The sequence below is a fragment of the Labeo rohita genome, chromosome 2 (assembly GCF_022985175.1).
Source record: "Labeo rohita strain BAU-BD-2019 chromosome 2, IGBB_LRoh.1.0, whole genome shotgun sequence".
Lineage (NCBI taxonomy): Eukaryota > Metazoa > Chordata > Actinopteri > Cypriniformes > Cyprinidae > Labeo > Labeo rohita.
The window spans coordinates 33087137-33109655 of record NC_066870.1 but is presented as its reverse complement, the minus strand read 5'-3'; the positions used below and the strand labels follow the sequence as shown (position 1 = coordinate 33109655).

The 22519-nt window shown below is 39.0% G+C and overlaps 1 protein-coding gene and 1 long non-coding RNA gene across 5 annotated transcripts in view; one reads left to right on the top strand and one right to left on the bottom strand.

The window, feature by feature from the left end:
* Positions 1 to 204: 204 nt before the first annotated feature.
* Positions 205 to 22519, bottom strand: part of wu:fb63a08 (MAM and LDL-receptor class A domain-containing protein 1) — a 28173-nt gene continuing 5858 nt past the window's right edge. The window contains exons 5-37 of one of the 4 annotated variants that reach the window (XM_051093751.1): positions 18703 to 18784; positions 18213 to 18568; positions 15758 to 16298; positions 15039 to 15235; positions 13573 to 13953; positions 11789 to 12072; positions 10718 to 10983; positions 8078 to 8128; positions 7861 to 7998; positions 7491 to 7747; positions 7308 to 7392; positions 6987 to 7061; positions 6461 to 6598; positions 6122 to 6381; positions 5956 to 6040; positions 5751 to 5837; positions 5465 to 5602; positions 5097 to 5356; positions 4895 to 4979; positions 4677 to 4781; positions 4391 to 4528; positions 4026 to 4282; positions 3784 to 3871; positions 3579 to 3665; positions 3293 to 3430; positions 2767 to 3026; positions 2481 to 2565; positions 2210 to 2350; positions 1924 to 2061; positions 1556 to 1815; positions 1273 to 1357; positions 991 to 1136; positions 212 to 666 (exon numbers count right to left, since the gene is read on the bottom strand). In XM_051093751.1, coding sequence (XP_050949708.1) covers positions 1012 to 1136; positions 1273 to 1357; positions 1556 to 1815; positions 1924 to 2061; positions 2210 to 2350; positions 2481 to 2565; positions 2767 to 3026; positions 3293 to 3430; positions 3579 to 3665; positions 3784 to 3871; positions 4026 to 4282; positions 4391 to 4528; positions 4677 to 4781; positions 4895 to 4979; positions 5097 to 5356; positions 5465 to 5602; positions 5751 to 5837; positions 5956 to 6040; positions 6122 to 6381; positions 6461 to 6598; positions 6987 to 7061; positions 7308 to 7392; positions 7491 to 7747; positions 7861 to 7998; positions 8078 to 8128; positions 10718 to 10983; positions 11789 to 12072; positions 13573 to 13953; positions 15039 to 15235; positions 15758 to 16298; positions 18213 to 18568; positions 18703 to 18784 — 5673 coding nt within the window. In that variant the 3' untranslated portion in view covers positions 212 to 666; positions 991 to 1011. Of the gene's footprint in view, positions 667 to 990; positions 1137 to 1272; positions 1358 to 1555; positions 1816 to 1923; positions 2062 to 2209; positions 2351 to 2480; positions 2566 to 2766; positions 3027 to 3292; positions 3431 to 3578; positions 3666 to 3783; positions 3872 to 4025; positions 4283 to 4390; positions 4529 to 4676; positions 4782 to 4894; positions 4980 to 5096; positions 5357 to 5464; positions 5603 to 5750; positions 5838 to 5955; positions 6041 to 6121; positions 6382 to 6460; positions 6599 to 6986; positions 7062 to 7307; positions 7393 to 7490; positions 7748 to 7860; positions 7999 to 8077; positions 8129 to 10717; positions 10984 to 11788; positions 12073 to 13572; positions 13954 to 15038; positions 15236 to 15757; positions 16299 to 18212; positions 18569 to 18702; positions 18785 to 22519 lie in introns of all 4 variants that reach the window. The other 3 variants (XM_051093765.1, XM_051093759.1, XM_051093774.1) reach the window with 3 other exon arrangements.
* The window catches only part of LOC127152895 (uncharacterized), a 31188-nt gene continuing 20630 nt past the window's right edge, over positions 11962 to 22519 (top strand). Inside the window, exon 1 of the long non-coding RNA XR_007825141.1 lies at positions 11962 to 12101. This is a non-coding gene — a long non-coding RNA (uncharacterized LOC127152895). The remainder of the gene's footprint in view (positions 12102 to 22519) is intronic.

Here is a 22519-nt window from a genome sequence, read left to right as displayed (position 1 = left end):
GTTTCTGCTGATGGTAATGATGGTGGTAAGGTTATTGATGATGCCACTTCACTGTGTTTAAGTACAGCTGCTGAATTTTCTTGAGGCTACATATTGTTTTGCATCTGCATCTTGCTAAGCTGATTTTGTAGAATCATAAATATACAAAGTTAAAGAAATAACAGGCCCTTCAAAAACTGTTTTATTGAATGAAATAATGTTTATTAAATGAAAGACAAAAAGAGATAACATGCATATTACATAATTTTAACAAAAAGAAGTTAGCTAGTTTTTTTAAATGATAAAACAGATTAAATATTGAAAATTAAAATAAGTAATTGCACATTCTGTGGATGTTCAAACATTAATGTAACGTTCTCATAATTAATGTCCTGAGGTTACAGTCCTGTGTGAACTTGAGGAAAAAAATTACTGTATCTTTCTATGGTGTTATCTGTAACTGGTAATATGAAATTACTATGTAAGAGGTGATAACAGATATGTCCTAGGTAAACAACACTTGCACACCAAATGCTCTTGCTAAAACTGGTTTGAGTAGTTCATGAGCTATGATGTAGAGGGGGTCCATATTGACAGATGACAGGTGTTTTCAGGTAATCGTTTGCTTCGTATGAAGGAAGTGTTTCAACTTAAGCCCGAAAACGTTCCTTGAACTGCAGGGATCGCCTGCATACCAAAGATTAAAGGCAAATTAACATACTGATGTCAATCATGTTTGTTAAAAAAACAACAGCTAACATCAGTGTTTCTTAAACAACTGCATAATTTCATCTCATATATTATATATGAGCAGAAAGAAGAACAGCTATTAAACCAAAACATACAATACAGCTTATTTTCTTACATAAATGTACAACTATATAACATGCACTATAAAAAGTATTGTATAATTAGTATAAAAAAGTATAATTGCATAAATGCATGGTAAGTAAATTACAATCACATGTGCATATAGAGTATACAGTATACTGTATATAAAAGGCTCTTTACCTCCGTCTTGCTGTGATTTTGTCATCTGTTGCTTTCCAACTCTCTCCAAACTCTTTCTCGTTCTTTGCCCCCCTCCTCATTCGGTTTTATCATGTTATTTTTGCTAATGCTGTCAGAATTTCCACGTGTACCAGAAAGAGTGATCTCTGCAGAGACAGAGAGAGAGGTTTTGCTTGCATGCTTAGGTATTGAAGTTGGATTATACTTCTATTAAATCTATTTACAAGTCTTAACACATTGGGCTGTTTAAACTAAAGGACTCCAGAGATAGGAGAAACATACCACTACAGGCTCCTTTGTGCAGTGAGACGTCATCAATAGCAACATCTGATCGGGCTGAGCTTCCTCTTCGTCCCTCAAAGATCACCTGGTAGATCAATAATAGAGATTTTTTTCTTTACTAAATGCCACTCAAACATTTTTCTTTGCCAAAAAGTAATTAGGATATACTATATAGAAGAGGTTCAAGCCTGCACCTCATGGTAAACTAATAAAAAGTTCCGTAACGTTTAACGTGGAGCATTTAATGAAGATTAGATACTGTAGTTCTCAAGCTTTTACTGACCTGGAATTTAACATCTGGTCTCAGGTCCACCTGTGCAAAATGCCACATGTTTCCCTGGTCTTCTCTCATTCTCCACACCTCCTTGGCCACATTGCCATATTGCAGCAGGTAGACGCTCAGTCCCATGGTCCAGCTGGAGCCATACATGTGGTACCAGAACTGAAGACACTGAGGTTGAGTGTCAGCGCATTCTGCACTGAGGAGACGGGCCGTGTCACCATGGGTAGCACTGTCACCCTCAATGTACATATAAAAACCACCTGGAAAGGAAAATGTACAATGCACCTATTAATTTATTCATGTAAAATAATTATGATTTTAATCTTAAAATTACAGAATGATTTCAAGACCTAGAAAATAACACCTACTTCCTGTTGAGTGGTCAGAGGAGGGGCCAGTCATTGATGTGGGGGTGGAGCCTCTGTTTCTCGTCCAATCAAAAACATCAGTCGGCAACTGAGTCCAAGCGCAAATGTCTTTTTCAAAATCACAGTTGATGACACAAGCTGGAGGAAAGAATCAAATTTCATTAATGGTTTCATTAGTCTCTTTCTGAAAACAATGGAAGCTGCAGATAATTAATTGAGGGAGTGTTGTGGCATCATCAGTCATAACAGAATGTGATCACACTGTGGTAGTAGATAGTAAGCTCACATGCTGAGGTGTTTGGTGTTTCTGTAGTATGGATGGGTCCAGGCTGTGGCATTGTTTCTGTAGTTTGGATGGGTGCAGTCTGTGGCGTTGTTGTAGTGGGTGGCAATGGAACTGAAGGAGGATTCCCAAGGTTTGGTAAATCTAAAAGATATTTACAACCATTAACATTTTAACTTAAAAACTCCTTTGCAAATGTCATTCTGCTGAGTAAGCTGACTTGTTTTTAAAGCTAAATGTTTTCACTAAGGGCCGCAGCGGAGTAGAAACATACCGCTACAGGCTCCTTTGTGCAGTGAGACGTCATCAATGGCAACATCTGACCGGGCTGAGCTTCCTCTTCGTCCCTCAAAGATCACCTGATAGATCAATAACAGATTTTGTTCTTTACTAAATGCAACTCAAACATTTTTCTTAATACGCTTTTTACCAAAACATAATGAAGATATACTATATAGAAGAAGTACCTTATCCTAAACTGATAAAAAGTTTAGTACTGTTTATTTAAAGTGGAGCATTTAATGAAGATTAGATACAGTAGTTCTCAAGCTTTTACTGACCTGGAACTTAACATCTGGTCTCAGGTCCACCTGTGCAAAATGCCACATGTTTCCCTGGTCTTCTCTCATTCTCCACACCTCCTTGGCCACATTGCCATATTGCAGCAGGTAGACGCTCAGTCCCATGGTCCAGCTGGAGCCATACATGTGGTACCAGAACTGAAGACACTGAGGTTGAGTGTCAGCGCATTCTGCACTGAGGAGACGGGCCGTGTCACCATGGGTAGCGCTGTCACCCTCGATGTACATATAAAAACCACCTGGAAAAAAAATTTGTGTGACACACTAATTAATTCATTGAAATTAGGATTAGGAGATTGTTTAGCAGAGAAATTGTCAACAGGAAGAGAATTTGTGCAACAGTACTTTTAATTTATTAACCTGAAATAACTTATAATTTTGGTGGTAAAATGATCTTAAGACTTAGAAAACAAGACCTACAGAAGTTGTGTGACACCTAGTAATTTATTAATGCAAAATGATTATGATTTTGATCTTAAAATTATAGAATGATTTTAAGACCTACTTCCTGTTGTGTGGTCAGAGGAGGGGCCAGTCATTGATGTGGGGGTGGAGCCTTTGTTTCTCATCCAATCAAAAACATCAGTCGGCAACTGAGTCCAAGCGCAAATGTCTTTTTCAAAATCACAGTTTATGTGACAAGCTGGAGGAAAGAAGCAAATTTCATTAATGGTTTCATTAGTCTCTTTCTGAAAACAATGGAAGATGCAGATAATTAATTATGGGAGTGTTATGGCATCATCAATCATAACAGAATGTGATCACACTGAGGTAGTGGATAGTAAGCTCACAAGCTGAGGTGTTTGGAACTGTTCTACGTTGGATGGGTGCAGCTGGTGGCAATAGGTCTAATCGTGGAGCCACTTGGTTTGGTAAATCTGAAAGATATTTACAACTGTTAACACATTAAGTTCACAACTCTTTTGCAAAATGTAATAGTTGTTCTGCTGAGTTGCTTAAATTTTTACTAAGGGCCAGCACAGAGTAGAAACATACGGCTACAGGCTCCTTTGTGCAGTGAGACGTCATCAATGGCAACATCTGACCGGGCTGAGCTTCCTCTTCGTCCCTCAAAGATCACCTGATAGATTAGTAACAGATTTTGTTTTTCTAAATGTCAAACATTTTTCTTAATGCTTTTTCACTGCTGATATATTTCCTAAACTCATAGTTTAGTACTGTTTACTTTTAATTAGCATTTAATAAAGCATTCCAAGAAGTTTCACTTTTACTGACCTGAACTTAACATCTGGTCTCAGGTCCACCTGTGCAAGATGCCACATGTTACCCTGGTTTTCTCTCATTCTCCACACCTCCTTGGCCACATTGCCATATTGCAGCAGGTAGACGCTCAGTCCCATGGTCCAGCTGGAGCCATACATGTGGTACCAGAACTGAAGACACTGAGGTTGAGTGTCAGCGCATTCTGCACTGAGGAGACGGGCCGTGTCACCATGGGTAGCACTGTCACCCTCAATGTACATATAAAAACCACCTGGAAAGGAAATTGTGCAATGCACCTATTAATTTATTCATGTAAAATAATTATGATTTTAATCTTACAATTACAGAATGATTTCATGACCTAGAAAATAACACCTACTTCCTGTTGTGTGGTCAGAGGAGGGGCCAGTCATTGATGTGGGGGTGGAGCCTTTGTTTCTCATCCAATCAAAAACATCAGTCGGCAACTGAGTCCAAGCGCAAATGTCTTTTTCAAAATCACAGTTGATGACACAAGCTGGAGGAAAGAATCAAATTACATTAATGGTTTAATTAGTCTCTTTCTGAAAACAATGGAAGATGCAGATAATTAATTGTGTGAGTGTTGTGGCATCATCAGTCATAACAGAATGTGATCACACTGCGGTGGAGGATAGTGAGCTTACATGCTGAGGTGTTTGGTGTTTCTGTAGTTTGGATGGGTGCAGGCTGTGGCGTTGTTGTAGTGGGTGGCAATGGAACTAAAGAAGGAGTCACCGGGTTTGGCAAATCTGAAAGATATTTACAATTGTTAACATTTTAAGTGAAGAACTCCTTTGCAAATCTCATTCTGATGAGTAAATTGATTGTTTTTACAAAGGGTCGCAGCAGAGTAGAAACATACCGCTACAGGCTCCTCTGTGCAGTGAGACGTCATCAATGGCAACATCTGACCAGGCTGAGCTTCCTCTTCGTCCCTCAAAGATCACCTGATAGATCAATAACATATTTTTCTATGTCTCCTAATGTCACTGCTGATATATTTCTAGCCATAGTTTATTGCATTTAATTATATATAATAAAGCATTCCAAGAAGATTCACTGACATTGAACTTGACTTCTGGTCTCAGGTCCACCCGTGCAAGATGCCACATGTTACCCTGGTTTTCTCTCATTCTCCACACCTCCTTGGCCACATTGCCATATTGCAGCAGGTAGACGCTCAGTCCCATGGTCCAGCTGGAGCCATACATGTGGTACCAGAACTGAAGACACTGAGGTTGAGTGTCAGCGCATTCTGCACTGAGGAGACGGGCCGTGTCACCATGGGTAGCACTGTCACCCTCAATGTACATATAAAAACCACCTGGAAAGGAAATTGTGCAATGCACCTATTAATTTATTCATGTAAAATAATTATGATTTTAATCTTAAAATTACAGAATGATTTCATGACCTAGAAAATAACACCTACTTCCTGTTGTGTGGTCAGAGGAGGGGCCAGTCATTGATGTGGGGGTGGAGCCTCTGTTTCTCGTCCAATCAAAAACATCAGTCGGCAACTGAGTCCAAGCGCAAATGTCTTTTTCAAAATCACAGTTGATGAGACAAGCTGGAGGAAAGAATCAAATTTCATTAATGGTTTCATTAGTCTTTTTCTAAAAACAATGGAAGATGCAGATAATTAATTGAGGGAGTGTTGTGGCATCATCAGTCATAACAGAATGTGATCACACTGTGATAGTAGATAGTAAGCTCACATGCTGAGGTGTTTGGAACTGTTCTACGTTGGATGGGTGCAGCTGGTGGCAATAGGACTAAACGTGGAGCCACTTGGTTTGGTAAATCTGAAAGATATTTACAACTGTTAACACATTAAGTTCACAACTCTTTTGCAAAATGAAATAGTTGTTCTGCTGAGTTGCTTAATTTTTTACTAAGGGCCAGCACAGAGTAGAAACATACCGCTACAGGCCCCTCTGTGCAGTGTGATGTCATCAATGGCAACATCTGACAGGGCTGAACTTCCTCTCTGTCCTTCAAAGATCACCTGATAGATCAACAGCACAGTATTTACTTTAACATATAGAGCATTTAAAGAAGATTAGGTAGTTCTCAGATATTTTCTGACCTTGAACTTTACATCTGATCTCAGGTCCACCCGTGCAAGATGCCACATGTTTCCTTGGTTTTCTCTCATTCTCCAGACCTCCGTGCCCACATTGCCATGTTGCAGCAGGTAGACGCTCAGTCCCATGGTCCAGCTGGAACCATGCATGTAGTACCAGAACTGAAGACACTGAGGTTGAGTGTCAGCACATTCTGCACTGAGGAGACGGGCCGTGTCACCATGGGCAGCACTGTCACCCTCAATGTACATATAAAAACCACCTGGACCAAAAAAAAAGTATTAGGAAAATGGTCAGAAAAACTTGAACAATATGTGAAATAATATGTGAAATTAACCTACTTCCTGTTGTGTGGTCAGAGGAGGGACCAGTCATTGATGTGGAAGTGGAGCCACTGTGTCTTGTCCAATCAAAAACATCAGTCATCATCTGAGTCCAACTGCAGATGTCGTTTTCAAAATCGCAGTCGATGCTACAAACTGTCAAAGTAAAGCAACCAAATAATCATCATGCAAGCAGACTCTGATCCACCAACATGAGAAACTATAAACTGATGTCTGATATCACACAAATCCCTGTTACTTTTCATTCACTCACTCCCCTTGTGTGTCTAACTCCCACTCTTCACAATCCATCCACTTTACGTTTATTTTCACAAGACACATGTTTCAATTGCATTGAAGATAGACTGTACATTTTATCAGTTCATGCATTCCATGAAAATTAGACTCATGTCCTCTGCAGTTTGAACTACAAAAACATGTACATGGACAATTACCTATGAATACTGTGTGAACATCTCATCTCACTTGATAAAACAACAGGAGATAATTAATATAGATAAATAATTAATATAGGAAATCTTACTTGGATGGGGGTCAAATAAGTCTGGAGTAGATGGATGGGGTGCCAGAGTCGAGTGCAGATCTTCTACAGACAAATCTGCCAATATTTTGAGATCAAATTAGTTGGAGCTTGTTTTAGTCAAAATATAAAATGCAAAAAATATTATATATAAAATATACTTTAAATATAAATATTCAGTTAACAGCAGCATTTCTGAAGAAGAGTCTTAAGTAGTATTTTTGAGATAAACTATGCTTAAAAAAAGACAGAAAGTAGTCACAGATCATGCCACAAAAAAGAATCAGCTTCAGTTTGTAATAGATTTATATATACATGACTTACAGTCACATGCACCATGCATTATGGCCACATCGTCTATGGATACATCTGAGTGAGGATCTGAGCCCCTGATGGCTTCTATGATGATCTGAAACAACAAACAGTCACTCACTCATCATCATATTTAACATTATGTCCTCTGAATTCAGCACATTCTACATGCAATCTACACATACAGTAACTTACCTCGAAAGGATGTTGTGGTTGGATTTCAACCTGGCCTTTGTACCAGTTGTTGCCCTGGTTGTTGGCTCTGGACCATATTTTGATGGCACGATTGTTCTCAAATATATAGAGATTGAGTGACATTGCATTTGCCAGGCCATACATGTGAAACCAGAAACTCAAACACTGCTTGCCGGAAGTGTTGCAGATGGGGCTCATTATTCGGGCTGAGTCGCCATGGACCACACTATCCCCCTCGATATACATGTAATAGCCACCTGTATAAAAGAGTCAGAGAGGTGAATAAGGCAGTCAACCCATTTTTTAAAAGTATTTACAAGTCTGCTTCACAGAATGCCATCAGAATCCCATAGTCTACCAGCAAACCTACGTCCTGTGGTGTGGTCACCATCTGGCCCGGTAAAGTTTGATGGTGTTGACCCTGACCATCTGGTCCAATCAAAACTGTCTTGGATAAGTTGTTCCCACCCACATTCATCCTGGTCAAAGTTACAGCTCCATGTGCAACCTATGTGATGACAAAAGAATTAAAATAAATACAGAAAGGAAAAAAAGAAAGACCGATAGATAGAAGAGAGGCTGCTTACTTGCAGACGATGGAGGTGGTGTGGGTTTATCTGTTGGGAGTGGATTGGCAACTGTATGGAAACAGAAAAAAAGAGTCTAATATCTAATACACTGTAAAATCTAATTAGTTGGGCTTACTTAAAAAAAGCATGCAAACCGATTGCCTTAAAAAAACTAAGTAAAGTGAAATAGGAATAGTATGTTGTACTGACAAATGCTTAGTTAGTATAGTTTACTTACACGAGAGTTCTAGTAACTACAAAAGAACTGTAGGGGGTACTTAATCATTTACTTTAGGCTTACACTTGACTTAGTATAGCTACTCACTGACTCCCAGAGTGCATTGCGGCAAGAATAAATTATGCAATTGCTTTGTTTTACTGTTGTTGTTTTTATTTGCTAATTTTATTTACTGACTTGTGTCAGTAGTAGCACAACAAAAAGAGAAAATAAAATAATATAATGGTTATTGTCACGATTACTAAAAATAAATAAAATTGAATTGTTACCACTGTTGTGATTCACGTGCTGAATGTTGAAGTCTGTGACTTGAGCACATTACCATAAATATTAAAGGACTGTCTCAACCCAGTAAAGTTTCTCAAGGTGTTTATGAAGAACAATAAAATTGTGAAACGTCATTAATAAATATACAAAATACATCAGCTAAAGAATTAAAAGATTTAGCTAATCAAAACATCAGAATTACAAGGTTACTTTCTAAAAGCAACCTACTTATTACTTTTCTTCCCTTGAAATCAAAAATTATGACTTAATGTTACATTGCTGCATCAAGAAAATTATAATGAGAAAAACAAAGTTCCAAGTGCCCAACCAAACGGAATATTAATCACTATAATGGTAAGTAAAAAAAAAATAAAAATAAAAATAATAAATAAATAAATAAAATAAGACACACCAACAACATTTTACGAAAATCAACATCAATTTATGAAGTCAGCGTATGTGATGTTCTCTCAAATATATGGTTGCATTGAAACAACATTCAAGATGACTTTGGGAAATGAGTGAATGTAACTAATGAAAAATAACTGCAGATTAACAATTGCCACCTCAAAAAATTGCTTTTCTTCTTCTTCTGTTGTTATTTTGCAAATTAGCAACATATTAGTGCACTGCTGCCTCTAACTGGTTTATTAATGTCATTGGTTCCTTTGTGGCTACTTGAATATTTTAAGTAAGCATCACTCAAAGTAGTAAGTAAACTGTTTTACTCGCTTGAAAGTAGCTGTAACTTAATAAAACCTAGTAAGTATAGCAACTAAGTAAAGATCAGTGTTGGGAAGGTTACTTTGGAAATGTAATAGGTTACAGATTACAAGTTACTTGATTTAAAATGTAATAAGTAGTGTAACTTTTCAATTACTTTATTAAAGTAATGTAACTTATTACATTTAATTACTTTTTGATTACTTTTCTAAATTTCTAATATTTTCAAATGTTAATCATTTTGAAACATTTAAACCAGGCAGAGTTAACCTTACAGTAGCACTCAACACTGATTACTGTCAGACTTTCAAAATCCTTTATCACTTGAATTAGGATTATAATAAGTAAGGGATAATATACATTTTTATTTTGCGATAGCAACTGGCTGAATGTACATTATCTCACTTATTACACAGCTGCTTGATAGATTATTTAGATGTTTCCTGTCAAAATTATTAGATCTGAGTTGAAATATTTGAACACAAAGCTTCCATGAAGAAATCAGTTGCTAGAAAACGTCAAGTTCAAACTAGACATTTTAGGGATACAGTGCAGTCATACCAGTTTTCTTACACAACATTTCAGTTGTGTAATAGTACTAGTTTGTTAGTTCTTATAATCCATTACAATGTAAAAAAAAAAAATGGCAGCAGCTGCGTTTGTATGAAACAATAGAACAAGTCCACGATACCAGGATGACAGAATTAAGAAATTGTCCACATAATACTGAATTAAGCTTTAATATTTTATTACTTAACCAAATGCAAAGCTTCCGCCAAGAAAAATTATCAACCATATAGCACTGACCTAAGTTGCCCTAAAAGAGTCTGAGCTGTGTAATAATTTAATTTAAAGCACAGCCACCACAAATTCAGCTTTTTTTTGTATGTCATTAGATCAAAATATAAATAACATCATAACAAGAAATATTTTAATAGCTATGATACTCGGTTTGAAATCAAATGTTTGCATAGTTATGACAGAAAACACTAGCATCTAACAATGCCTTGGAAAAACATCTTAAAAAATAAAGTTTATGCATAAACCCAAATAGGAAATAAAACAGTTATCGAATAAGCATGTGTCCTATTCTGTGTCCTAAACTCCTGAAACATTGGTGTCTTATTTTAGAGCAGTCAATGCAATTTAAAAGAAGTTAATTAAATCTGTAAGTGGGGGTGGGTGTGTGGAAAAATTCAGATGTAATCCCCTTTGTAATCACTGGCTTTTTTCAAAAGTAACTGTAATTTAATTACATATTTTTTCTTAGTAACTGTAACTAATTACAATTACATTTATTTTGTAATTAAATTACGTAATTCCGTTACATGTAACTAGTTACTCCCCAACACTGGTAAAGATAACTAATTATATCTAAGTAAGGTATCATCTAGGCTTTTATTTTTTTTTAATTTTTACTGATCACTTACAGCACAAGGTGTGATTCCTCCAATCTGGCAGAAACACCTCAGTCATTTCACAAGCAGACACATAGTCCTCAAAAGAGGTGCAGAGCTGAGCTTTGTCGCCCTTGGAAATGCAGTAATCAGAAACACAGCTGCTAACATAAATCTGTGGTGGAACAAACCAGTGGCACTCTTTGAAAGCGTCTTCATACAGTTCACTGCATTTTGTATATGCTTCATCCTCCAAGTCTGAATGACACTCAGGAGGGTATGGAGAGCCATTAGTGCAACTGGAAAAAAGGTAGAAAAAAAGGGCATTATGTATTTATATGATAATACAATATTGCAAATCTGTTTATTTTATGCTTATTTTATACTACAAATACATTTACATATTATGCACTTAATAAAAATACCCGACAATTGTACTTTTAGTATACTAAACTGGTATATTCTGCTAAATTGGAACAACTAGTTGTGTACTTAATGCACTTTAATTGTGTGGAAATAGTGCTGAAGTCCAACTAATGATAAACTCAGCTATATTTAATTGTGCTAAAGTGGAACTACTGTAAGTATACTTCATGTACATTTTTTGCATTTAAAGACTGATATTATTTAAAGATCATAAAATCCCCATTAATAGTGACATTAAAACATATTTTAGACTTAATATTAAGAAATGTGCACTGTGCACAAGTAGCACTCCAAATAAAGTTTAATTACAATTTTATATCAGTAAGTCTCAAGCTATATGTCAGTAAAAATGTTAATAGACTTGAACTATACTTAGTGTAAAATAAATGCATTTTAATGCATCTATATTAATTCATTATTTGTCAAAATGTTGTACCCCCTTTATAATTCACAATCTGAACCAGTTATCATTACTTTTCTATTTTATCCATAACAGTGAATTGAGTCAGTGAGTCGCTAAATCAACGCATCGTGAACAATGTGAACGTGAACAATGATTCGTTCACAAAACAGCGATTGTAACCTGTCAGAATCATTGCGCAATATCTTTTTTATCTGTCTTTATCAATTTAACGTAATATTTTAGAAATCAACGGAGAGTACTCATTGAGTGCTTACGGCCAGTCGGTGTCGTCGGTATTCCAGCTGCTGGCGAACTCGTACGGATTCGCTACTGTGTTGCCGCCGGGTGTCAGAAAATCGTCAAACTGACTTCCGGAGTAGGTACCGCAGAGGCCGCACAGCACTCCTCTGTAGCGTTCATCCACCTGGACGAACAACCTGGAGTTTCCAAACAGCAGCCTCAGACCGAAGTTTGTATTAATCTGAGTATAAGGTCCTGACTCAATCACAGACACAGAGGAACTAAACTCCGCAGGGAGGCGAACCTGAGCACCGTTTGCCTGGAGTAAAGAAAAAAATATTGGTCAAGGTAAGGAACATTTTAAGTCTGTCTCATCAATCCTGTCGAGAAAATGAGGCCTGTATTTAGTACCGTTACGATTAACGATTACACATATGACTATCTGTCTGTCTATCTATCTATCTAGACTTAACTATAAAACTTCACATTACTATAACAGTTGCTACTAATTATACTAAGAATACCTTAGTTTTCCACCACAATACAATAATAGGAATATGAGTTTTTTTTCTTTGTTTGTTTTGCGTTGCATTGCAATAATGATTTTCCTAATGTACAAAAATAGGTAAAAATTAATATCACAACAGAAAAAATTGCAATGGTCCTAAAATAAGCTTTATTTTATATATGCTTTTTTTGCGCTGACATTTCTGAAAGTGTTTTTTTAAGTTTCAACTTTTAAGACTATGCAGATGAACTATGATAGCCATAGATTCTGCCAAAATACTATTGATCCTGTTACTATTATGAAGTCATGATGCATTTATTGTAGTTGTGTAATCTCCTTCTAAATGATCCTTTCAGAATCTTTGTCGTATTTATTTATGTAATGTTTGTGGTAGCTGATGCAAAGTTGACACAGTTGTAATGTAGTAAAAATATCTGGAGTATGTTTAGTATTCTTCTAGGACAGTTTTAGTAAATGTTTGATAAGAGATATTTGATTATAATCTCAAATTATTGCCTATCATAAAAAAGATCTTGAAGATTTGTGAAATTAAAACTGGGTCATTGATTTGTTGGCACATTGCTTTATCTCTAATGTGAAGGCCAAAGAGTGTCATCTTACTGATAACATAGCGATGAATACTTCGGTTAAAAAAAACGAGACCAGTTTAGATTTGAAGGACTGCAGCTGTATATCTTTGCCAGAGTACTGATTATGTGAAGCAGAAGTGATTATCAGGACGCTCCTCAAATGTTATCACTTAAAGATAACATATGTCGGCATAAGCAAACATGTCTCTTATCACTTACTTAAAATATGAACATTTTACTTACTGTAATCACTAATTACGGGTCATATATTTTGGCAGCTCCTGCCCACATTTCTTTCCACGAACTGTCCATGTATATCATGAATGATTAGGTACATCATGAAAGATAAGTGCAATGTGGAAAACAATGTGGAGGGATCGTGAACTTCCCGTAATTGTACTCTAACACAGTGCTTGCTTGTTTTCTGGTTCTCTGGTGCTATGTTTCTTCCCCTATTTTCTGATCACATGTATAATCACCAGATTGGATGGTCATGTGTTGATGCATTTATCTGTATGATGTTGCTGAAAGTTGTCATTTTTGCATTTTTCATAGTATTTCAAGCCCTCATTGCCCATGATATGATTCCTTTGGTATGCAACTCATGCCAAATTAATATTTTCCTTATTTTTAAAACTGCATATTTGTGGTGTAACTGAATACATTACATCAGTATGCACTAATGGTGTAGTCGAATAAATGACAAAAACAAGACACTCACGTAAACTTGCTTGTTCTTCCCGATGACAATGTGTAGGCCTTTCGTGTGAAGAGCTACAGAGTTAAGAGAGGAAGTTGGAGAGTTGCTCTCTCCCTCATTTCGTGCCGTTATCTCGAACGGGGTGTCAGTAGGCCCGCAGGTCTTTGCTATGGTGTAGTTGCAGGTGCCCCAGAAGGAGTAGGCTTTGCCATCGAAAGTAATGTAATGGGGGTCACCGTAGACACTGCAGGTCGCCGGGCTCGATGGAAAGCAACCCAAGACGCCGTCCTTAACCATGCACGCTTCATCAGCCAAGCAGGACATACGTGAACATTGAATGTTCCCTTGGCCCAAACACTGGCATTGTTGCTCACATTCACCCTCCATAAATGTCTGTGTGATCTAGATAGGACAAAAGAGAAAGAATGTACTGAAACATACTATTTTGGTAAGATACACAGAAATATTTTAGTAAAATATAATGTGTACTAACATGTATAACATATTTATTTTATTTTGTTAGTAAGTAAAATAAAAGTTTTTGAACAGTAACATTTTTAATGTTTTAATTTTGAGACATTTTTACTGTTTAAAAGAATTGTTTTCTATTTGAATATATTTTAAAATGTAATTTATTCCTGTGATTTCAAAGCTGAATTTTGCCATCATTACTCCAATTACATGATTTTTCAGAAAGCATTCTAATATTCTGATTTGCTGCTCAAAACATTTATTATTATTGTTATATTATGTTGAAAACATTTTTTAGGTTTATTTGATGAATAGAAAGTTCAGAAGATCAGCATTTATCTGAAATATAAATCTTTTGTAACACTACAAACGTCTTTATCATCACTTTTGATCAATTTAAAGCATCCTTGCTAAATAAAAGTATTAATTTCTATAATTTCTTTACAAAAAAAAAAAAAAAAAGAAATTATGACTCTAAGCTTTTGAGTGATATAGTGTTTAATGTTAAGAGCTTTTTACTTCAGAAAAATTCTGATCTTTGGATGTTTTTGGATTCTAAAGAATCCTGAAGCTCAACTGCTGAGTACTCAACTGTTTTAAATACTGATGATAATAATAAATGTTTCTCGAAAAGCAAATCAGTGTGTTAGAATGATTTCTGAAGGATCGTATGGTACTGAAGACTGGAGTAATAATGCTAAAAAATTCAGCTTTGATTGCAGGAATAAATTACATTTTAAAATATATTCAAATGGAAAGCAGGTATTTTAAATAGTAAAACTATATGACAATTGTACTGCTTGTGTTGCTTTTTTGATCAAATAAATGCAGGCTTGGTGAGCAGATGAGAATTCTTTAAAAAACATTAAAACTCTTACTGTTCAAAAACTTTTGACTGGTAGTGCATGTACAATGTGTATGTGTGCTATAATATTTAAATGTATAACTTTGTAAGGACAAATGATAGGTATAAATAATAATGTGATGATAACAATAAGACGGCTAAGCTATAGTACCGAATAATGCTGTTCATTAGCCCAGCATCCACAGTCTTCAGCTAATACGCATGCTGCTCCGCTGAGCATAAAGCCATCGTCACAATCACAGCGCTCTTCACATATCCCACAAAGCCCTGTAGCGTCCTGGGTGGAGCAGGTCTTAGGGCAGCCGCTGGCACAGGCGGTGTAATGGCTGTTAGGCCCACACGTCACAGCTAAAACACAAACCAGGAGAATCAATCATAATTAATCTGACTTACAGATTCACAGTGTGTTTCCCAGTGCCTTTGTAGTTTGTAATGGAAAGTTTCAGGTCTGCCGGTGAATGTGTGGGAGATGATTAATTAATAACCAGTGACTATGTCTAGTACTTCTGTGTGGGTTGTTAGGTGGAGACCAGACTGCTGATTACAGAGAGGTAGTTTGCTCTAATCAGTGACTTAGTGACTCAAATCAGGTAGTCTGATCTGACACATCAAGCCTTAATTTATATTTATGATTAGCCAAACAATACTGGCATTAGTAAATTGCTGGTCTGTATTTACACTAAATGTGCTCATTGTTTCATAGCTTTGGGTGGAGATGAGATAAGCTTCAAAGCAATTTTAAAGGTTAAATGCATTTTGATAGAGCTCAAGGCCTGTTTCATGCATGCTGCTTGATGCCTGTTTTAACATTTAAAGGACGATTTATATAGTGTTATTTGTAATTAATATGAGTAATTGTTAAGCACGTACGACAGAATGTGGAGTTCCTCCAGGCCAGAACAGAGATCCCAGCTTTCTTGCAGGTTGCACTGAAGGCCTCGATGGCATTGCAGAGCGCGTCAGGATCTCCGTGAGTTGTGCACATATCATACATGCAGCTTTGGAAGAAAGTATCTGCATTCAGAACAGATAAGCACATTGAGAATGGCCCTTGTTTGGATGTTAGCATGCCGCAGTAAGCCTCGCTGGTGTACTGCTTCTCCTCTGCGTCTGTGCAGACCCTGGGCAGGGTGGGCTCCTCACACACTCTCTGCCCTAAAACATGAGCGTCCTGCACATGTGACCCATCTGGGATCTTGAAGTCGTCTTCTGTCTTGTGGTTAAAGTTGCCACACATGCCACAGATTCTGTTTGAGTAATGGCTGGGAACGGTCACCTGAACGGCACCGGATCGCATGTAGAAGACGGACAGTTTGAAGTCGGTCTGAAGGACCAAAGCATCTTTCTGGGCGTTAACCGTAACTCTGTTTTCTTTCAGGTGTAGAGGGAGATTATTCCAAATCCCGTTTACCTAATTAGGACAACAATGGAGTGGTTGAAAGAATAGTTCAAACAAAAATTAAAATTTGCTGAAAATTTGCTCACCCTAAGGCCATCCAAGATATATATGAGTTTGTTTAGTATTAGAGAAATGTAACATTACATCACTTATTCACCAGTGGATACTCTGGAGTGAATGGGTGCTGCCAGATTGAGAGTTTAAACATCTATTAAAAGCATCAATATAATTCACAGGGGTTGACTGATTATCAGCCTGACTGGTTATCGATGCTGATAATAAGCATTTTTATGGTTATTGTTATCAGTCATTTTTAAAGCCAGTAAATAATTTAAAAGCGTTGAAAGAGAGTTTTTGACATTTAATTTTCATCTTTACACCAGGCATACACACTCCCAGTCAAAAGTTTTTGAACAGTTACCAAGCCTGCATTTATTTGATCCAAAATACAGTAAAAGCAGTAATATTACGAGAGATTTTATTTTATTTAAAATAACTGCTTTCTAATTGAATATATTAGAATAGGCCTCATAATTTTATTCCTGTGATCAAAGCTACATTTTCAGAATAATTTTTCCAGTCTTCAGTGTCACATGATCCTTCAGAAATTATTCTAATGTGCTGATTTGCTGTTCAAGAAACATTTATTATTATTATTATTATTATTATTATTATTATTATCCGTATAAACAGTTGATTAATTTTTTTCAGGATTCGTTGATGAATAGAAAGATCCGAAGATCAGCATTTATCTGAAAAAAAAGGGTTTTGTAACAGGGAGGGAGGAAGAAATTATAGAAATTAATACTTTTTTTTTTTTTTTTTAGCGAGGATGCTTTAAATTAATCAAAGATTATGATAAATACGTTTCTAATGTTACAAAAGATTTTTATTTTAAAAAAAAACGGTCTAAAAGCTGTTCTTCTGAACTTTCTATTCACCAAAGAAACCTAAAAACAAATGTTTTTTGAGCAGCAAATGAGAATATTATGATTTCTGAAGGATCATGTGACTGGAGAAATGATGCTAAAAATTCAGCTTTTAAAACACAGGAATAAATTACATTTTAAAATATTTTCACGTAGAAAAGAGTTATTTTAAATAGTAAAAATATTTCCAAAATGTTACTGTTTTTGCTGTACTTCGGATCAAATAAATGCAGGCTTGGTGAGCAGAAGAGACTTCTTTAAAAAACATTACAAATCTTACTGTTCAAAATCTTTTGACTGGTAGTGTATTTTGGTTCAAAATATCGGTCTACTTGATGATCTGTAATAATCGGTATTGGCATCAGCCCTGAAAAATGCATATCGGTCGACCCCTAATCCACACAACTCCAGTCCATCAATTAACTTCTTATGAAGTGAAAAGTTGCATTTAAAAAAAAAAATAAAATTTGACTGTATAATCTATAATAGTACTTCCCCTGGTCCATCCTCTGTTGTCCTCTCACATCGAAACCCACCTATATATTTGTTTAGAACTGTTTTTGCTTGCTTGATCTGTGCATCATTCACTCATAATTCAGGGAAAACAACTTTTTTACTGGAAAAAGCAATAATTATGGACAGAAGACTCTTATTTTAGCTGGAAGCAATAGTTTGTTAAAACTTCTTGATGGATGTGTTTCTTACAAACAGCTTTTCACTTCACAAGATGTTCATTGATGGACTGTGATGTGGATTACTTGTAGATGTTTTTATCAGCTGTTTGGATTCTCATTTTGATGGTGCACCATTGGTGAGCAAAGGATGTCATGTAAATTAACACCAAATATGTTACGATGAACAAACAAACATTTCTGCATTTTTGATAGCCTGAGGTTATTCAACTTTCACCAATTTTAATTTTTGGATGAACTATTTCTTAAGGCAAACAGACATTAATGTTATATCTAATCATCATAAATTATGGTTGATCGCTCACCATGACTTTCTTCTTCTCTGTCCTCATCATGGTCACTGTGAGACCATGTATATTGACGTTCACCTGCTGAACGGAGGATACGTGTGACTCCCCTTTTTTCTCATTCTGCACCTCCACTGCAAACTCCGGAAGCAGCCCTGACTCATCACAGACCTTTGACATTACATAGGTACAGGGACTCTCAAATTGGAAGCTGACCCCATCAAAAGTAGTGTAATGTGGGTCAGAGGCCACATGGCAGGTGCCAAAGGTGTCGCTGGACCAAGGCATGTGAGAACAGATGAGTTGCTCATCAATGCAAGCACAGTAAGTGCTTTTATCAGTCCAAAATGTGCTTCTTTGCTGACATTGTGGCCCTGTGGATGATATATTAACACTTTAGTATTTCTCAAAGGCCAATGAATGTGGTGAATTTATATCTCAGTGTTAGCCTGAAGATGTTTATGTTGGTAAATGATGTAAAACTAGGTCAAAATAATATGTCACCCACCACATTGTCCCTTCCGTATTCCTATTCTGTCAAAAGCAGTTTTTTCATCATCATGCAGGCCTTTTGATAGCTCAAAAACAACCTGCCAGAGAACACAATTACAGTTGCAGTGAGTAATAGCGATTCTTTAGTGCCTGCAAAAGTTCATCGCTCAAGACACAAACATTTCAAATGCCTACAATTACATTTGTGTAACAACTTCATCGTCAAACAAATTCATGTTGTGTTTTAAGATGGCAGACAGTTTAACTTCAAATTCATATGTCTAGAAGTTAAATCCTGGACGTTTTTCAAAGGGATTCTACTTAATCAGTCTCTACTGGTGAACTGAATGGAGTTATTGTTTTTCTTTATTGCATCTTTATTGTATTTACTGTAAATTGTGCAACCAAATGCATGTTTGTATATGTGACCCTGGACCACAGAGTCATTAGGATATTAAGTATAGATCATGTTCCATAAAAATATTTTGTAAATTTCCTACCGTAAATATATCAAAACATATTTTTTGATTAGTAATATGCATTAAGAACTTCATTCGACATCTTTAAAGGCAATTTTCGCAATATTACATTTTTTTTGCATCCTAAGATTCCAAATTCCAAATTCCATATATTGTCCTATCCTAACAAACCGTACATCAATGGAAAGTTTATTTATTCAGCTTTGTAAATGACTTAATCTGAATGACTTGTTAATTACTGCACATAGCTTGACTATAAAAAATAAAATAAAAAAATAATAGTGGCAATATTATTATTTCACTTTATTTATTTTGTTTTTTAAATAAGTAATAAACAAATTAACAAATAGAGTTTGATAATACCATTATATTTTAAAAGAAGAAGTGAGTATTAAATAAATATGCTTGTTTTAGTACACCTAAAATATTTACATTTTCAGTTTTTTTTCTTTTTAACTTTACATTTTTTTTGTTTTTAATATTATTTTCAAACCTAAGCTTTTATTTTGACAGGTTGCCAGCAAGTAAGTATATGCGCTGGTGTTTTTAGCACTGCCGAGTGAAGTGCGTAAGTGAAGCACGCCAGTGAATGAAATATCAGTTCCCCTTCAGTCGTTTCACTACGACGTTACATATGGGAACTCGCTTGAGAGTCCAATCATCTCCAAGCCTTATTCAAAAGGCCAATGAACATTCATGAACATTGGCGAGTGGTATTTGCATGCCGAGCCACTCCCCCGTACATACGGGTATATAAGATGGCGGCGTGCAACCACTCATTCAGACTTTTGCTTTTGGAGCCTCGTCTCTGAGCCAAAAGATAATAAAAAAAAAAAAAAGAAAAGAGTTCCTGAGTTCGCACTCTCTCTGCTGGCGTGCTGCCGAACTTCTAAAAGAGCTTATACTAAAAGAGCGTTCGGCAGCCGCCAGCATAATCCTGCGGGCTGCCGTTTTCACGGCATTAACGCCTCCCGCACTCCAGCGAGCGCCCCGTCTGAGTGCACGGTTGTGCCGCGGTTCCTCCCTGGGCGGACCGGGATTTCAAAAAGAGTGAATTTCTCACGGCTGTCGAGGGCATCTTCCCGGTATGTCTCTCCGGCCGTGCGCTTCCGGGTGCGGTAGTTTCCTCGCTTCTGTGGACGGACATGATCACTGTCTCACGTGCCTGGGCCGAGAGCACGCTGAGGCAGCATTCAAGGATGGTACATGCGTTCATTGCGAGCGTATGTCCATGGCCGCGTTAAAGTCCCGCCGCTCATTCATGAGCCGGCTCCCCTTGTCGTCTTCCCGCGGTAAGTCGTTGAGCCGTCAAGGTTTTATCGGCTGCCGCGGCGAGGCACTTGGGGGACATACAAGTGACTGTACAGAATGTTCCGTCGGCCCCTAAAGCCCCGCGGACTTCTGTGTCACGGAGCGGTCCCGTTGAGCTGCCAGAGCAGTACACCTCCCTGTACAGCGGGCTGGGTGTCTCCTTTGGCGCTCCCCAGGACGTTGAGATGTCTGCTGCAACATCAGAGGGAGAGCCAGGCGGTGAGGCTGACGACTCGGCGGATCGATACCCCTCTGCGGTTGCCGCTCCGTCTGAGACGGATGCTGAACTGTCGGCTATGCTCCTCCGAGCCACCAAGGAGATCGGTCTGAACGTGCCCCAAACACCTCCGGCCGATCCCTCTAGGCTGGATGATTGGTTTCTGGGGAGGGCTCCTGCGGCGCCGCCGCGCTCTCCCCAGTACCTTTCTTCCCGGAGGTGCATGAGGAGCTGGTGAGGACTTGGCGAGCCCCGCACTCTTCTCGTCCGCGTCCCAGCTCCTCTCCCCTCGCCTCTCTCGATGGCGGTGCAGCCCGGGGTTATGAGGCGGTCCCTCAGGTCGAGCACGCTGTCGCGGTGCACCTATGCCCGCGCGGCGCCGCCACCTGGCGGGATCGGCCCCATCTCCCCTCCAGGGCGTGTAAGCTCTCGTCCGCTCTCGCGGGCCGGGCTTAACACGCCGCTGGACACGCTGCCGCCGCCTTGCACGCCATGGCCACCTTACAGGTGTACCAGGCCAAGGTGTTGAAACACCTACACGAGAAAGGTTCTGACCAAGGTGCAATGGAGGAACTCCGCGCCGCCACCGACTTCGCCCTCCGGGCTACAAAGGTGACGGCGCGTTCCCTTGGTCAGGTGATGTCCACCATAGTGGTCCAGGAGCGACACCTATGGCTGGCCCAGATGGCAGACGTCGACAAATCACGGTTTCTCAACGCTCCTATCTCCCAGAACGGCCTATTCGGCGACACCGTCGAGGACTTCGCCCAGCAGTTCTCGGCGGTTCAAAAGCAGACGGAGGCGATTAAACACATCTTGCCCCGCCGTGACATTCCATCCACGTCCGCGGGGCCCCCCCCTCCGCCTGCTCGTCGCCGAGGGCGCCCCCCCGCGGCCGCAAAGAAACAACCAGCTCCGTCCCCTGCTGAGGTGCACGACGCCAGATTGGCAGCCCGACGTCGAGCTGCCCGCGGGAGAGGGGCGCCGCCTGCGTCTCAGGGACCGGTCACCCGCAAAAGATCTGCGAAGCGTCCCTGACGCGGGCAACCCGGAGGTGGAGGGAATCGCTCTTTGGGGGGCGACAACATCAACGTCCCCACTCCCGGTGGAGGGCCGGGAGCTGCTGTGTGCTCAGACACTGCCGCCGGCCTACGGGTCGGCGGTACCCACAAGGTCACAGAAAGAGCCAATTTTCTCACCTCCGGGGTTCAGGCCCCGAGTTCCCTCTTTGAGCAGCGCCCAAGAAGTGTTTTCTCGGACTCGGAGCCTGATGTCGCCAGCGCGGGAACTAGGGAAGAAGGTAAGCACTGCTCAGTGCAGTCTGACTTTTCTCCAGGACGTTCTTCCTTCTGGGATCAGTCCCCATCCCCTTCCCCCCCAGGCTGCCCCACTGCGGTCACGTCGGTCAACGTCCCTTTGATACCCCTGGCGACCAGGCTGGGAGCCTGGCTTCAGCTTCCCAGCCCCTCGCGGTGGTTGATTCGGACGGTACGTCTCGGCTATGCGATTCAGTTCGCCAGGTGTCCGCCCAGGTACAGAGGCGTCCTTTCCACTTCTGTCCATTCGGACACACATGCCGCTGTGCTTCGTGCGGAGGTTGCAGTCCTACTGGCGAAGGACGCAATCGAGCCTGTCCCTCCAGCCGAGATGAAGTCAGGGTTTTACAGTCCTTACTTCATCGCGCCCAAAAAGAGCAGTGGGTTAAGACCCATCCTGGATCTTCGAGCCCTGAATCGGTCCCTTCTCAGGCTGCCGTTCAAGATGCTCACGACGAAGCGCATGCTAACATGCATTCGTCCCCAGGATTGGTTCGCAGCCATCGACCT